General features: G+C 39.1%; 1 protein-coding gene across 2 annotated transcripts in view; it reads left to right on the plus strand.

The window, feature by feature from the left end:
- Positions 1-6,960: 6,960 nt before the first annotated feature.
- oprm1 (opioid receptor, mu 1) overlaps positions 6,961-18,148 on the plus strand; it is a 32,121-nt gene continuing 20,933 nt past the window's right edge. For both annotated transcript variants that reach the window (XR_003594190.1, XM_028007543.1), the window contains exon 1: positions 6,961-7,561. Coding sequence is in view for 1 of the 2 variants with exons in the window: in XM_028007543.1 (XP_027863344.1) it covers positions 7,029-7,561 (533 nt within the window). In the remaining variant the exon portion in view is untranslated. The remainder of the gene's footprint in view (positions 7,562-18,148) is intronic.

Here is an 18,148-nt window from a genome sequence, read left to right on the forward strand (position 1 = left end):
GTGACCTCTATGTAAATCTGGCATAATTTTCTTATAGCTTATAGTTTTCATAGACTCAGCAGGAGAAATGAGAATAACCTGTCTTTCCTTGCAGGCTGCTGGAAACGCTGACTAAAAACCAGTTCTTTTTTTAAAATAATGGTGGCATGCTGTCTGCAGACACAGACAGGACTGACCCAACATGGTTTTCAGAACCTTTCATAGCTGACTGACTCATGGCTGAGAATTATTTGAAAATAGTGGAAAGCAGGGGATGTCTCTGAAAAATACTCAAGTAAGCACAAAGAGTCAAGACTGCTCTAAAAGATTACAAATTATTTTTGGCTTCTTGGAAGCAAAACCTGATTTTAAAAAAATGCCAGATGATGTTTGTGTTTGGAACAACTCTTATTAAAATAGCACAACTAACATCTACATAACAAAAAGCACTCAACCCATGGCATGAAGTGTACTGCTTAATTTCAGGATTTTTGTTTTTAATTTGTCAGATTTCTAAATGAAAGCAAACATTAAACAACAGCATCAAGCGGCAGTAATAATGCAGGAACGTTTCATGTAATAGTCTTTGCCCATTTACAGCCTCTCTGTAACGAGGGAAGCGGGAACATTACCTTGATTAAAATCAATTCTTGTTGGATTATGCTGAGTTACACTCCTTTGCCTAGCTCTCCTACTTTAATGCAAATACATTAAATAGGAAGTTAAGTGGTCCTTGTGGACAACTTTTCAAATTATTTCTGGACTTCGCTGCTACTGCCCTTAATGGTTATATAAATTACATCCAGTGATATATTGCTGTAATGCTTTTCTTTTACTTTAGCAGCGTTTACACATGCCGGTGATTTTATTTATTTATTTTTTCCAGTTTCTTCTGTCAAAGCCTGAATGTAGATCTCTTGATTTTTTTTCTTTTCATTTTCTGCTGTGTGTACTCATATGCTTCAGTGTTTTTGGGTTTGTATAATCGGTGCGTAAAAAGGATCAGAGTGGAAACGATGAGGAGGAAAAGGTCTAACTGGTCAGCAGTAAAAAGGTAAAATTACAAACCAGCTTTAATGATTCTGATGAAAAAAAAATTCTGAGGTAAAAATATCTGTCATGCAACATGGACAGAAGACAAATCTCTCTTCATCCACAGAACAGGAAGGTAGAAGAGACTTGTTAATAATAAAATCAAACCTGGGAATGCAGCACAACGTGACTGGACTTCTCAACCAGAGCAGATGAAGCGGTGCTGATATATCTGAAATGGTGCCGCTATTTGTTATATATATATATATATATATATATATATATATATGTATAAATATATATTCAGTGAAACACCTCCACCGCACTTACCAGTGCAAACACACAGCCGGTGTGAAAGCTGACTGAAAAGGTCATTCAGAGAGAAGCCCTCCAGTCACTGAGGTACATTTATTTCAGACATCAAAGACAGAGTATTGCAGAGCAGCAGCAGCAAACCGCAACCTTTTCTGCATTAGCTTTGCTACGTTTGAACAAATTGTTTCCCCGTAGCCTTAGGTTTGTTTTGTTTTTTGTGTTTTATTTCCTAGATTCAGTTTAATTTCTCTCCCTCGTCACAATTAATTGAATTTGTGAATGCCACACCTGCATCTATAGTGCCATCCTTTTCCTTAGTATTGTTTTCTTTTCCTTGTTTTCAGGTCGATACACAGCTTTTCAAAACTAATAATTACTTTAGACCATCTTGCTATTTTGCCTTGTGCAACTCCAATATGCTATTGCCATTTTAAAAAGCATAAAACAATACATTTTTGAGAAGCGGAAACCAAAAGGAGACGTGATTTACAAGATATTTTCTGAAATATAATCTGAAAAGCATGCTATCCATTTGTATTTACCCCCTCATCACAACCCTGTGATGTAACATGGCCGTGTCCTAATGCTTTTCTTTGGAGGGGAGAGGGAGCATTGTAAGATTTCACTGATGGCAGAAGAAAACCTGCTAATCAATCAATCGATCAAGTTTATTTGCATAGCTCATTTCAGCAACAAGGCAGTTTAAAGTGCTTTACAACATAAAAAGACAAAAAAATCACCAAGTGAAACATTACATTTTTCCAAGTGCTGTCATTACACATCAAAATGTTGGTTAATGTTTCATTTATTATGGTACAGAAGCAACTCTAAACAGGTGGGTTTTTATGGTCTAGATTTAAAGGAACTCAGTGTTTCAGCAGTTTTGCACTTTTCTGTAAGTTTGTTCCAGATATTTGGTGGATAGAAGCTGAATGCTGCTTCTCCATGTTTGGTTTTGGTTCTGGGGATACCAAAGCAGACCAGAACCAGAAGACCTGAATGGTCTGGAAGATTGACGCAACAATTATTTCCAGCTATTAAAAGGTGAGAAAAACAATAAATACATCAAACTGAGACACTTTATGTTGGTCCATGACATAAAATCCCAGATAAACATACAAACGTAGCGGCTTTATAGTGTCATAAAATGAGACCACATCAGCACTAATCTGATGAAAACTTTCCTTCATAAACTTTTGACACCCTGTGCAGAGAATTTGAAACAAGTCCCGTTTCTTTATAGTTTTGCTTCCAGCTAGCCAGACTGTATTTCATTACTCTTTTAAAAGTAATCTTGATCAATAATTCTCAAAATGTCTGAAGTTGATGGACAGTAATGTCTTTAAGGACAAGGGAGGGGGGAAAAAAATCCAGCAAGGAGCCAACAGAACCTAAGATTTCATTATAAATCTTAGGTTAGGACAAGACACATTGTCCTTTTTTTGATATACTCTGTTATATTACGTTTTTATTTATTAAATCCTTGAAATAACTTTTTTGTTGCTTCCTATCGTGTACTTTATCTTTTCATAAATTAAAAAAAAAGAAACATGAACATATTGTGTCTTTGAAGCAAAGCAGCATGTTGGTAACAAAGTGCCAGAAACTTTTTCAGTTTAAATAGCTCCTTTGTCATGTTTTGATGCAACACTGGTTTATAACTTGGGTTTAAACACACAATCAGATGGCAAGCCATTACTTTCTAATGTTAGAGAGCTAATACATTATTACAACATTGTATGTCCCACAATTTCAGCATCAAACAACTCTATAGACTGTGACAGTTTGATGTTTTAATGAAGAATTCGTGCAATTGTTTCACTTTTTCTTATTTCCTTTATTTCACCAGGTTGAGGTCAAGATCTCATTTTCAAGAGGGACCTATGCAGAAACCTGCAACACACGACAACCCGGTTACACAAAAGTAAAACAAACTAAAACATATGCACAAGTTTTAAACAAATTACAAATCAGTTTAAAAGCAGTGACACTGGTCGATAGAATCACATTACATGTTTCCAAGAACCGCTCAAAATAAGTCCCACAAAATCATATCCGACATCTGGAGTTCAGACTGCAGCTGATTCCATGTCATAGGAGCCATTACTCTGATTGTTTGAACACGTGGAACAACATGTACAGGAAAAATGTTACTGGAATTTAAACACTAGGAAGTGACAGAGATGTAGGAGAGAATTTAAGCAGGTTGGATCCGAGTAGAGTTTTATTTGTTTCTCCGTACACATAAAGGAGGGCTGTTCGGTTTTTGCATACAACTCACAATGACGTGTAACGTGCCTGCTGCCTGTTACAACCCTTAGAGCACGATGATACACAATGATTCAATGATTGAAGACATTTGGTGGAAGCATTCATACATAAAACATCTCCATAATCCAGGAGTGGTAAGAACGTGGACAGCTGGAGAATTTTCTTCTAGGTTTGAGATAGAAACAGGATCTTCAATATTCATTTTCAATGTTCGTATCAAATTTGCTAGGTGATTTTTAAAAGAGACTTCTTTAACTAAAATAAAGCCAACATATTTATAAGTACTGACAAACTCAATTTGGGCCACCTTGAGCAGTGGTAAGCAACAGAGGGATCTCTGATAGTTTTTTGAGTGTGAGAAAAAAAACCCATTGCTTTTGTCTTATCCACATTCCTCTTTGGTGATTCATTTTATTTCAATGGCATTCAGTAGAAGAATCCCATTTGCAGAATAAGGCACATTACCTTTCTACATATTTAGCACTGCGGCATTTAAAATGTCAACATCACATTATCCAGCCTGTCACAGGTGTCCCAGTCATATTAATTCCCTGAAAATATAAGCCACTGTCAGATAAACTTTGCAATTCCCACTGAAATGTCACAGCATTGTCCCAACAATGATATTACTGGATCTAACACTCTGCCTGCTGTTTTGTCCCTGGGGTGCACAGGTGGGGACACAGACAGCAGAAGGATGACACCTGGAACATTTGTTTTAAAATGGCCTGCAGTCGAGTGTAGCCTTGTGACCAAGTTGCAGATATTTAATCACCTAAATATTTCACGTTGAACTGTGTAGGGTTTAAAAGTGGGGGACAGCATCGGACGCCACCTGCATGTAAATAGATTTATTAATAAATCGTAGCCTCTTTGTACGGCAGCAAAGAACTAGACTGTAGCACATGTTCTTTCAATGTGAGAACTACAGAGAACAAAAGTTACAAGACGTGTTTCTGCACGCTACCTCCATACGTAAAGGATTGTGACAGCGATGTGTTGCTGTGGGAACGAACTCATCCAAGTTCAGTCATCTTGTCCTCCTCATCCTAACACTAAGCACTCCATTGTTGCTGGGCATGTCATCATTCATTGTCGTGTGCTTATGATTTTTTTTATTGACAAGCTGCGCTCACAACTCAGCCTGCTCACTGGCAACACCATCGCTATCTTACACAAGAAAGCTGATGGAAAAACTTTTTTTTTTCATTTTCACAGAGCAGTTCAAGGAGAGTTGTAAAATCCCCTTTAAAGGAGGATTCAGTCCCATGCTGTGCCTTTCTCTCAGCCACTTTTGTTGCCTCATAGAGCTCATGTTTGAGGTGGTCATCATCACAGCCTTAAAGAAACCAAGACTTAAAATGGTTTCCTCTTCTGAAACAGCTTCCTTCAGAGAAATTAACGTTTTAATATTTATGTGCGTAATTAGAATCTTTTTCTCCCCGTCTATCTTGTTGCTGCCTCTCTGGTTGACAGATAAAAGAAAAACTGTAAATAAGATATAACCATAGTTTCATCAAAATGTACATTTAGGTTTTATCTAATCTTCATATCTAAGATTTTTGGCCACAATATATGACTTTTAAATTCGTGCTAAAAGCCTACCTCTTGATAGTTGCTTTGATTCATGATAACTGGAAAGTAAATATATAAAAATATATTTGATGTATTGCTAATTTTTATTGAACGAATCAAGGAAATGAAATGCAAATGTATAATTCTGATGATGGCATTTGACTAAATCTAAACTTAAATTATCTTTACTTATTTGGATTCAAGTTTGAATATCACTTTGTGTATTCATCTGATCATTCAAATGATCATGATGGAAACAGGAGAGAAAGAAAAATAAAGAGACATTTTGGGAAGGTGAAAAAAGAAATATGTGGATAAACAACTATTTAAAAAAGGAAGCCTTATTAATATATCAAGAATGATTTGTGCTTCTCGAGATTTAAATGCTGTTGCTGTTGGCAGTATGTGCAAATTTGCAAAACAGTTTTAGATGCCAAAGAACATTGGTGTAAAGGACAACGTGAGACAAAAACTATAAAAAAAATCTAATAAAATTATCTTGAGCTATTTGAATACCCAGTAAAAAAAAGTGTCGTCATTATGAAGTCTTTCTTTTAATGTTTCCACAGCTTGATAAGTGGACAGACTCTTAAAACTGGATTAAAATACGGTAGACTGACTGATCTGTTCCTGAACTGACGTCTTTAATTTTTAAAAGTGGGATTCAGTTGAAAGGTTAAGAGCAAAGGCGACCTCGCTCCAGCAGACATCTAGCAAGATGTCTTTGGTCAGAGGAAACCGATGGACAGTCTGAGGAGGGTCAGGGCGAAAAGCAGATGTTTCCTTGATCCCAAATTGATTTCAAACTTAAAAATATTACAGTGGTTCATGCCAGCAAGAATCTTTTAAACCTTTTCGCCTTACATGGTGCACGAAGCACACAAACAAAACACAAGGGTCTACCACCAAAGAGGACTTCTCAAAACATCTTAGAACATATGCAAAACAACATGTTCAAGAATAGAAGCTTAAAAATATTGCAGTTCTGTCTTGACCAACAAAAACCGTGTTACTTCTATATCAATATAACTTCAGATGTACTTCATTTCTCAGAAAATAGCTGGGTCTGCCCTGTGGTGGCAGTGACTAAGGATTCAGTGTGACAAACTAACTTAATTTTCATCAGTGCAGACAGAGTGTCTGCACAGGATAGAATGAAGTAACCTTTTGTACTGATTGGAATGTATTATTGCTGCATTGCTATGAATTTGTTCCAATATGTGCTCTAGTGACCATTGTGTCATAAACTGACCTGATCTGAACTCCATTGATAATCCGTGGAATATTGTCCAGAGCAAGATAATAGACACAAAAGCTAATATTACAAGGTAGTCTTGTTTTCCATTCAGTGACACAGGTGGATCACCTCCATGCCATGCCGCACTGAAGCAGGAATTCATACCAAAGAAAGTCCAAAATGACTCATTTTTTAATTTTAAATATATATATTTTTTTGTTGGCTTTGTGTGATCATGTTAATTTCACCAGAAGATGAATTTGGTTGTTCATTAGCCACAACAATAAAAAGTAGCTAAAATGCATTTCAGTTTAGTGAATCTGTGCCACATATTTCACTTTCTGAACTAACTACCTGAAGTAAAATAACTTTTTGAATATATTCCGAGTTGCAATCAACCTCCAAATAGGTTGATTTAAAGCTATAAGGGGGTTTGGAAATGAAGGTAAAATCTTTAGAAAGGAAACGGAAAATATGATCTGAGTAGAAAGTAGAAAAGAGAGAAGGTAGGATGCAAGCACAGTGAGAGGAGAAAGTAGGAAAAGACGTTCGGGAAGAGAGAGGAGGAACCAATGAAGTTCTGACTTGTGAGCTAAAAGAGGGACATGAACGGAGGAGGATGATACGGAGAGACGCGGCGTTTGGAAAAAATAAAGAAAGAGCGAAAATTTATTCACTTCCACGCTTCCTGTCTGCTCCCACGCGGCGTTACAGTGCCACGAGAGGGTCGTCAGTGACCTCACCCCTCTCTACCCTCACAGCGCATTTCTACAGCACGGCGCGGCGCGGCTCAGACTCGTCCTGCGTGCGGGGCGCACCACACGGCACAAACAAACACCCAGCCAGGCGTATCACCCAGCTCGAGTCCGCAGAGGGGCAAAGGGCCATGGAGAGCGCCGCCAACAGCTCAGACCTCCGGAGCCAGCTCCCGTTTATCGGTCAGAACAGCAGCATCTGCCGCAGCTTAATCGACAACAGCAGCTTCGCGGAGATGCGATGCGGCGGCGACGGGAGCGGGGACGACGGTGTGTCCCGGAGCCTGGACGGAGACGCCAACCCCGTCATTATCGCTATCATTATCACAGCTGTTTACTCCATAGTTTGCATGGTGGGGCTGGTGGGAAACGTGCTGGTCATGTACATCATTGTAAGGTAAGAGCAATTTTTAAAAGTAGAGAGAGAGAGAAAAAAAAGAGTGTAAGATACGGCTTGGTTGCCTTTTTGTGCCGATTCCAAGCTTTGTTGACGCTTTAAAACTCTCCCAGCCTGTTGCTGCTGGACGAATAAGTGTGCGCATTTGTGTGCGCGCGTGTCTAATGGACACGCTGTTTCCAGCTGGGCTGCTGTTCGTGCGTAAAATGCGTCTATAGCCTCCCCTCCAGCGCGCAAAAGGCGCCAACTCAACGCAACTGAAAAGAAACGAACACACTTTTCTTTTTTACCGCTTTATAGTATGAAATTATGTCTTTTGATGCGCCTCTTTGATCCACAGCGCAATAACAGAGCTGGGGAAATCGCATTACTCCCGCGTTGGCGGGGAATGAAAACATGATCCACCGTAGAGCCTCTGTAAAGCCCCCTCCGTGTCTCTGGACTCGGCGCTTGCAGTGCACTCACGTCGGAGAAAAGCCCATAAATAGTTGAAAAGGGCGTTTAAATAAGCAACAGATGGCCACGTGTTTCTCCCTGGTCAGCTTCGCAATTTTAAGATTTTACACAAGACTGGGAACCTTTCAGTTTCTAATGAAGGAGCCATTAATAGCTGCATTATGTCCACTATTTTTGCTCCTTTTATTTTAATCCAATTTTACGCACAAACAGCCCATTGTGATCCACGTGCTATTAATTGACATTTTGAAGTTGTGGGTAAAGAAATGTCAGCTTTGGAGAGTCTTATCTGAATGTCAGCTTCTGCTTCTGGCATGGTAGAAATTTGCTGCTCTCCTCAAACATCAAAGGCTCTCACAGCATAATTAATCTGGGATCAGTGTCATCAAAGCAGTGGGTCTAATTAGATATGGAAAGCTGAAATCTGTGTTAGCAATGCACCTGGTCAAGCTCTTTCTGGCGGATTAAAGAATATTATATTGGTAGAGGGAACAGCAGGGACATGACAGATGCGTTCCGAGAAGAACTGACCACTGGAGAACACTTAAAGGCTGAATGATCATGGTGGAGTGTAGGCAAGGATTATGTGAGGAGATCTGAGATGAAGGGTAAAGGCTTTCTTCTCTCGTGTGCAGAAAACCTCAAGAGAGATTCTTGTTGATCTCTTAGAGGCGGCAAGCAGGCAGAAGGTTTGCTGTGAGGAGGTTATCAAACAAGAGCTTAATTCCATCTGGTGGTAAAGTGCAAACAAGGAAGAGAGTTATGTGCGCATTTACTTATCTTTTTTTTAATTTTTTTTTTACCAATTGATGTTACACAACTGCTTCGTCTTATCGACATATTGATCCATTTATCTCTGTGTGATTCTGCACTCAAAATTTATTCAACCTTCATGCGGAAATTAGGTTTAGTGGCAAAAATCTACAAACTGGCAGCTGTTTGTAACAAACGAATCATCCAGACTAAAACTACAGGTAGTTATTTTCAACATTTAACACAAAATGTCATGTTTAATGACTACTGCGTCTTTAACTTTTGGAAGACTTGCTCAAAGGGAAAGCCCATCAGTTGGTTTGATATTGATATATTTTTTTGAGTTTGCATGTTTCTTTTTCAAATCTCACCAGAGTCCTTCAACAGAGTTCAAGACAGGTGGCTATAAAGCCGCTCTAACGTTTTACAGGATGTCCTCTTTGACCAAGGTAGATTGATTTTTGTGTTTTAACCAATGGTTGAGTCAATTTTACTCACCAAACACACAAAACAGATTCCTAGTGCCAGAGGCAGCACAGCAGCCTTGGAGCACCACTAAGCCACCACCATGCATCACTCTGTGGGTAGTTGGGAATTTCTTGTACTTTCAGGCACAGTGATGTCTGACTAGGAGAGCATGGCCTTTTCATCGTTAGTCTCTGCTTTGCTGTTGAAATTGAAACCTCGTAGGCTGCTGCCATCATGTCTTGCAGTGGGTGGACTGGGACCGAAAAAATGGCCCCGAGGTTTTTTGGCTGTGATTAATTTTATGATATGCAACGGTACACGACACACCCGAGGTCATATGTGTGTGTGATGTGTTGTTTCAGATGTGAAAATAAAGTGCAGCAGCCTTCAAAGAAGAGAGGAACCATGTTAAAACATTTCTGTGTTCTCTCGCTGCTCAGAGTCCTCCATCTTGGGAGAGAAGGCCACAGTGTAACAATTACCCATCTTCAAGTAAAAGTGGATGTCGAAGAGACTGTCTTCTCACTATTTTATGAAATATACCGTTAAATTATGCCTAAAGTAAGATATGTAAGATTTGGTTACATTATGACCGGCCTGCCAGTGGACGAAAGTTTCTGACCACCTGCCACCTTTGGACAATCTCCTCTTTTCTGCTAAAGGGCCAGTGGAGTTACTTGCAGGAAAATTCCTGGTCTTTGCTTTGTTTTTGTTTCTTTTTTCCTCTCCTTGTAATTTTAAGGATAATAATCTTTTCAGAAAGATGTCCATTTTTCTTACATTCAATGAAATCCAAATAATAGTCTCCATATTTTGTCTCAACTTATCTGAAGCACATTTCATGCAGCTGATGAATCCCTTGGCTGGTGCCTCAGACAACAGCCGATTTCCAAATATGTACTCTTATAAAGAAAACTATTGGCTGCAGTTGAGATGAACAATTGGATTTAATTTCGAATTTTGATCAAATCGGTGTTCTTTTTTTCTATTTTAAACTGTTCTAGGTGCAGTTTTATTGGAAAAAAACTGCATCTAGGTTTTAAGAATGTTTCTAAAAAAAAGAAATACATGGTAAAGCACATTTGTGCCAGATGTTGTCTACCATAAACTAATTGATTACAGCCCATCTGCTCTGCTGCTGGTTTCAAAGTGGGAACACAGCTGAGATGGAAGTGAAATTCTTTGAAATGTGAGTTAGGCACCTTCATTGTTTTTAATCATTGCTTTTCTGCAGCCTCCGATATGCAGACGGCTTGAAATACAAAGAGTGGCGTTATTTAAATATTCATAAATTCATCCTTGGGAAAAAAAAAACAAACCAGGAACAGTCCAGGACAGATCTGGGTCTGCTCAGTTTTTCTTGCTCTTTTGCAACTCGCTGCACTAATGAGGCTTTAAGGGAATTACAACGCAGGTAAAAGCTCAAACCATATTCCATTGGGCCTGTAAACAATGTCATTGTTCTCTACTGCAGCTTTGCATTCATCTTTTCTCTTTCTCTTGTTGGCAGTGTGAACGTGACCTGCCATTTTGACGATGACAAGCAGTAAATGGATGTTTTCCTGTTGTCTTGAGCTCTCCTTCTCCGTTTTATGGATGTGCCCTTGAACAAAGTTTGGCCAGATTAAACCGAGACAGTTGATGGTAGTTTTTTTATTTTTTATTATTGTTTTTACAGTCTGAAAGCCATTAAGCATCTCTCCCTCCTCTGTCCCTCGCTTTTTTTTTTATCTCTCTCTGTCTTTGCGATTCCTCTCCTGCCCTCCGTGAAACTCCGCAAACCTTTGCTGCACAAACAGAGATGAGCGAAGAGATGCACGCCCGATTGGAAATAAAATAATAATAATAAAAAAATCAATTCTGGTTGAGCAGAAGGGAGTTTGAGCTCCGTAAGGAATACGCTTCCTCTGCCGCCAGAGCAGATTGCTTCCTGTTGCCATGGAAACACTGGGAGGTGTTTTGTGGAGCCAGACGATGAGCAAAATGAGTCCGCCACTTCCCCCAAATCTCCTTCCTCCACAGCCCGTCCAGCAGCATGAGCAGCGCCTTCTGCTTCATATGGATTGTTTTTTTTTCACATCCAGCTGAACAACAAATGCTGCCTTGCGAACGTTTGTTGAGTGATCTTGTAAGATCAAATTGAGCGCAAGAGTCATTAAACATTTCCAATTTTTTAAATATATTTCTCCTCAAAGGAGCCAGAGCCTCCAGATATCTTTAAAAAAAAAGCCTTTTTTTTGGTTTTGGACTTTGGCAGCTGCAGCTTTTTTTCATTATCTAACCATTTGATGAGGAATAAGTGAATAAATGTTATTAAAATAGAACATTTAAATGCAGGGGATACCTGAAAACAGTTCACTTAAGAAAAAAAATGCATCTAATTCTAAAGTCTGACTCCAACAAACAGTATATAAAACAAATATAAAACAACGCATCAGGAGAGCGATGGAAGGAGACCCTTTAATATCCTCAGACATGTAGCTGAAATGTCTGAGATGTGAACATCTAAAATAAGTTAGTCTGAGTAGCTGGGAGATAGATTAAAATTGACAAGGTAAAGTAAAATAATAAAAAACAAAAACTTCTGACACCGATGGTGAGTCAGTGCAAAGATGAACTGGAGATAAACAAGCAGCTTAGCAAAAAAACAAAAAAAACAACAACAACAACAACTTTGAATTGGATTTGTGGGCACTTTGCGTCCACAGCCTCTAATAAAAGCTCAATTTGTTCCTACTGTTGCTTCAAATCTCTGGAAAGAAAGCACAGATTGGTAAATGTGGCTTAACAGCTCATGATCAGCTGCAGGAAATTGTCTCTCTTCTTTCCTCTGTCAGGTGTTTGATGGATGTTTTCCCATTCTTAGATTTCTTCTCATGGGCTTTTTGCCTGGGCGTGCCCGACCAGTTTTCAAAGGAAGAGAAAATGCTGAAATGTCTGCCTGCTGTTTCTGACTGCAAATTCTAAAAACTTACTGTATTATTTACAAATAACCACATGAAAAATGACTCTAGTGGCTATTTCAAAAGAATCAAAGGTTCATGTTTGATAAAAGCAGAAAGAGTGGCCCTTCGTCTTCACAGTTTTCCTGTTATGTAATGAAATTTTCACAACAGCTTAACACCAATATCGCACTTCTGAATTTTTAATGATTATTCTTTTTACATATTTCAGCTGAAACTGAATGCTTAATTACCTTAGTGGACTCATTTTCATCATGTTTGTGCTACTATTTCCATTCACTTACACTCTGATGCGAAAGAATTAAAATCGGATAAGTTGGAAAATTCTACTTTTTCAAACTTGAGTCATTTATTGGAGGTTTCCAACAAACCAAACAAACAAAAAGCAAATTTGACCTTATTTTTCTGTTTTACTGTATCACAATTTTACACATTAGCCATCTGTGATCATCTGGTTTTTTTTATTTTTTCTTGACATTATTATACATAATAATGTACTTTAGAAGATTTTACCACTGTACATTTGGATCATATAGTTTCTGAGGAAAGTGCAAAGGTATTAATACAAAATGACAATCAAAATTTGGCATCATATAATGTGTTTTAATGACTAAAAACAAAAAAAGACTGAGAGTTTATTGATGTTTTTTAATTGATAAGATCTTCATCAATTCTTTTAGGTGTTGTCTGTTTTTAATAGTTGCTTTAAAGGCTCAGATGTTATTGCAAACATGAGAGGAAAATGTTTTTTTAAAAAATGGTCAGGCGTCATATCACTAAACGAAACAACCTAATGAGACGGAGGAGGATACATTAAGGCTTATCGTTATTTTGGGCTGTTGTTGGGTTCTTGCCCTTGTGTTGCTACCGGCAAACATACTGGTATTTTGTCACAGTTATCTTCCTAAATTGTTGATGCTTCGGGGCTGTCGTTCTGGTTTATGAACATATCTCGATTAAAAAAACCAACAAAAAAGCCAACAGCTCTGTTGCAGCTGCAGGGGTCGGTGGTGGTGGGGTTGGATCTGTTTGTCTGTCTGTACAGCAGCACATTTCAGATCAAGGCCTCTCCTATCTGCCCATTTCCCAAACACAAAAGGCATTCATGCCTGAAACTGAGTTTGTTTGTCTTTTCCTTCCGGCAAAATCAAAACTTTTCATCCTGTCTCTGTCCTTAGCTGTAATTTGACTGTGTGGTGGCAGAGGATGATTATGTAAACACGTTAGGGACACTAATTATCTCGCAGGCTCCAGTTTGACAAACAAAAATCAGTTCACATGTTATTGTTTCATTTTACGTCCAGTTTCTATTCGTTTTCAGTTATTGAGTGATAGGCTTATTCATTAAGGACGTTGTACTTGGACAAATGTGTTTGCATATGGCAAAGATGTGGAATTAATCCTTTCAATAAGTGCAGCTGGTGTTGCAAGAGGAGTTAGAAACTGAGAAAGAGTCGACATATTTATTCAGAAGGGAGGGAACAAAACTCCTGTAGTACAATATATATATTTTTTGCCTTATCTTGTTAAGTTTTACCTAAGCTTGTTGAGTTTCTCAGAACATCTAATTATACTTTTCGAAGCTTTCTCTTTCCTGCAAGAGAAGTGACGTAACACAGAAACTGATTACTTTGGGCACAGTTAGAGTTTAGTAGTGATTCCAGCCCAGGATATGCCCTTGTCTGTCCTACAGTCACAAATGTAAACATGTAAAGCTGGGAAAATTAAACTAAAACTGTGAACTTTGAGCAGACAAAACCGATATGGAGCTTTTCAATAAACAAACAAACAAAAACACTAATTGTAACTGTGGCGACACAAAAGAAAATAAGTGGGGAAGAAAATAATGCCCACTGCTGTGGGGATGCTTTGTCTGTAAAATACTTGAACATGTGTTGAAGTGCATAGAAGCATAAGCTATTGAAATATTAGCTGACCTTATGTAAAAATCATCATATGTTAAAAAAAAGCATCTGGTGGCCTGTTAGCATCACAGGTTTTTTGTGCAAATGCATGGGCAAATAAACACAGAAATAGTTCAGCAGACACAAGCTCAATATTTTTCTATGATGCTCTCAACCAAACTGAAGCTGAAGACAGCATAGGAAACAAAATGAATGGATGTCAGCCAAAAATGGGGTTGTACCAAACAATAACAGCAGAGGTGCTAATAATTGTGCCACTGGAGATTTTGAGGAAAACTGTTATTTCTTAACACTCAATAGATATACTCAAATTGAATGTTGGATTTCAAAAAGAATAAATACATTTTAAATGATTCTTCTTCAGTAGAAGCGTAATTTACATCAGCAACGTGTTTGTATCTGTAAAAGAAAAAAAAGGTCATGGTTGGGTCAAATGCCACCTTCTCACAGCTTAGATCTGTTTTCCACCTCAAGCTTTAAGGCTGCCAAGGTTACCAACACACCAGAGGTTTTACGCGGAGTTTCCCACCCACCTAACCGTGAGCGAACACTTAATTTTTAAACAGAATTAAAGGTCAGACCATCAGCTTGCACAAACCGCCCGTGGTGTTGTTCCTTGATGGACGGGCACTACCTGCAGGAAGCAACAACGGACAGATTTCAACACGTTTGCAGTGTTTTAAATGAGGGGATTATTACATAATACACCAACTTCAGCTTTTGAAATGGTTTCAGACACATCGCTGCAATTAATAGGAAATGGGATGAAAGAGGACGCTTCCGAGCTAATTAATGCAGATTAGGGCTCAGTGTGTGAGCATGATGTCAAAGCAAATCATCAGGATCACCGAATTCATTTCAGCTCCTCTCCGTCGTGAATGGGAAACGGCTCTGATTGCTTTGCGTTTCCACGGGTGATGATGGATGTCTTTGCTGAAAGCGGCGTTGAACCTGCGACGCGGCGCGTAATAAAATTGCTGACTCCCGGTGACGACAACAAGCCACTGTGACCCCGGCTCTGTGGCGCCCGCACGTGCAACGCGAACGGTAGCTGGTAGCCAGATGACGGCTCCATAATTGCCGCTCGCATGCAGATTTTATACCTCAATTATCTTGTTGGAAGCTCATTTGGCACAGATGAGTCAAGACAAACGCGTGAGGGAGTAACGTGCGCATTTGGCGATCATAAAAGCTGCCAGAAGAAGAGAAGCACAGTGAAGAAATCCTTAGAATCCAGCTCAATGGTGTGTTCTTGTTTCTGTTTAAAAATTAGCAAAACGGAGTCAGTTTATACATCAGGGTGACAATTACAGAAGCTAATCTTTCTGTTTTTATGAGCGATGAGGTTTTCGGTGCTACTGGGCCTTCTTGGAGAATTAGAGCTCTGTCTATTTCAGCAGGTTTTCTGTGGCGTTACAGACAAAAAGAAAGGGAAACAAGGAGACCAAAGAACTGCCGGGGGAAGTGGATACAGTCATTTTTCTGAGGAATAGAGCAAGAGTCACCGACTGCGCTCTGAGAGAGAGAGCGAAGGAGTGATGAATAATTAAACAGAGGAAAGAACAGGATCATTTTATGTTTTTTTGTCCTAATCGAAGATTGATGGACGTTCTTGGCTCTTTTATCTGCCTGTCATTTACTGACTGATTCGCTCTGCTCCTGCTCTTTAAATTCTACAATAGGAACTGTATAACATGCACTTTTTTACATCAAAGCTGACATTTTAAATAACCAACCGGAGGGGCGATTCACTCAGCCACCGAATCCTTTTGAAAGGTCAAACGTGAGCAGTCAAAGTGCTGCGTCTTGCAGACATAGTCAAACTCCTTGAACCTTTTAACATTTTTTTCCTGCCGCTGCAGCAAACTTCTATATACCTTTCATTAGTGATTTACACGCTAGCCCCACACAAAGCAGCTCATAGTTGTCACATGAACGGAGACGCACATGGCTTTGAATTCTCTGCATATAAAAATCTGAAAAAGTATGGCACGCATTTGTATTCAGGCCCAGTTACTTTGTAGAATTACAAGATTGAATTTTCACTCATTTCACTGAACTCCGATGTGGAGCCGCACAGCATTCTGGGGAATGTAGGCAGAGGAAAGACCTCTCAAAGCTAGCTAAGGAAGGTGGGTGGTATCGACTAAGTCTCCTACTCTTTGGTTACCCAGCAACTCACTCGTTCTTTGGTTACCCAGCAAAAACCTGTTGGGTAACTTGCGCAGCAGCTGTTTTCGGTTTTACCACCGTGCCTCACAACTGCTTAAAAATATAAAACAACGGTGTGAACTGAAAGAAAGAAAGAAAATGAGTACAACAACTTGAGAGGAAACTGTGGATAAAACAGGAAAAGGCCATGTTTTATCCACTGTTTGACAGCATTTCAGATATTTAAAACAAAAAAAAAACTATTAACTATCAATATTGACTGATATAAAATCCTCTCCCCCCTGTCCCAAGTCCTTTGCAGCCTCTACATGTTGTCCTCCAGGATTAGCCTGCGTTTAACCATCTTCCTGTTATCTCTGAACAGCTTCCCACATTGTCTCTATGTCCCGTAGCTTGTAGCAAACATTAATTGGGACTATTTTCTATTTTCAGATGAAGGATTGAACTGTTCTCTGTGTTCCCTCGAGGCCTGAGGATGCAGTTTAAACCTAACATCCTAATTCCTGACCTGTTCACTGTTTTTTTTTTGGCGGCTTACATGATCCTTTTTGTTCACTAATGTGCTCCAACAAACCTCTGAGGCATTCAGAGAAAAGCTGGAGCTATAACGCGATTAAGTTAAACACAAGGAGACTAACTGGATAATTTAGTTATAGGATATCAGATTAAAAAAGAATATATAAAAATGCACACCACACTTTTCAGACTTCTATTTGTAAAACATTTTCAATCATTCTCCTTCCACTTTGCAAATTGTGTTCTGCTTTGCTTTGGTATAGTGCATGATGCAAAAAGCTCGTGGTTGTAACAAACAGAAGGGTCCAAGCTATTAGTTTGTTGAAACATCTTGTAGTTGTTTGTTACCACAGCCTGAGAGGGGTGACGGACCAAAGGGACTCTGACCCTCAGGTCTATTGTCCATTAAAAGCAGCGTTCCTAGGCAACAAGCAGAGCATCTGGAGTCGACCTCATACGCCGCTTTCATTTCCACAGAAGGTAATTTTTTTCAGGGGTGATTAAAAGGACAGAGTCTGTATTACGGTTGAAATTGGACAGTTGTACTCTAAAGTAGTCTTTTATGCCTTCAAGTGCTTTTTTCTCATCAGCCTTCAAAAAGTATTTGCCACAAAGGTTGTGCTCTCATAACCTTCATACTCCATGTTTTTTGGGGTTTTTTCTACACAAAACCCTCCGCTCTCTGGGTCAAAAGAAAACGTTGCGGCTTCTGCAGCTGAACAAGTGTTGAGGTTCTAACCCTTCATTCGTCTTATTTTTCATAGATATTGATCTCAACTCCTTGCTTGCAGTGTGAAGGCATCAGCATCGTCCCAGTGTGTCGCCTCTCAGTGCTGATGCATGTGTTCATGAAGTGTCTCTGTCAGTGATAACATGACAGGTCCGCAGAAGAAGAAATCATTGAATCATTGCATTTAGATCAATGTTCGTGTTGCATCCTGAGGCCGTTTCGCATTACATCCACACCCCGAGCCGGCAGGACGGAGTGTGGATTGTTGTCAAGCTGGAGCCACCGAGTGCTTATCTTTGTCAAACACATTTCAAATTTTGAGTTGCAACTCAAAATAAAAGTGGCCAAAGTCTGATTCATAAAGAAGGGTTTTAGTTTTAGGTAATTACTTGTTTAGGTGGAAAAAATGCTCTCAGACATATTGGTGGTTTGATTCAACAGAGCGTCAGAGGAAACAGTAAACATCCCATCTATCTAATAGAAGTGTGCGATATTGCAGATTTAGGTACTGATCTGATACTAAGTACATACAAGGCGGGTATCAATACTTTTTATACAAGTTTTATATATCGTCAAAGTTCAGGCCTTAAGGTGTTTTGTTTCT

The sequence above is a fragment of the Xiphophorus couchianus genome, chromosome 22, assembly GCF_001444195.1.
Source record: "Xiphophorus couchianus chromosome 22, X_couchianus-1.0, whole genome shotgun sequence".
Lineage (NCBI taxonomy): Eukaryota > Metazoa > Chordata > Actinopteri > Cyprinodontiformes > Poeciliidae > Xiphophorus > Xiphophorus couchianus.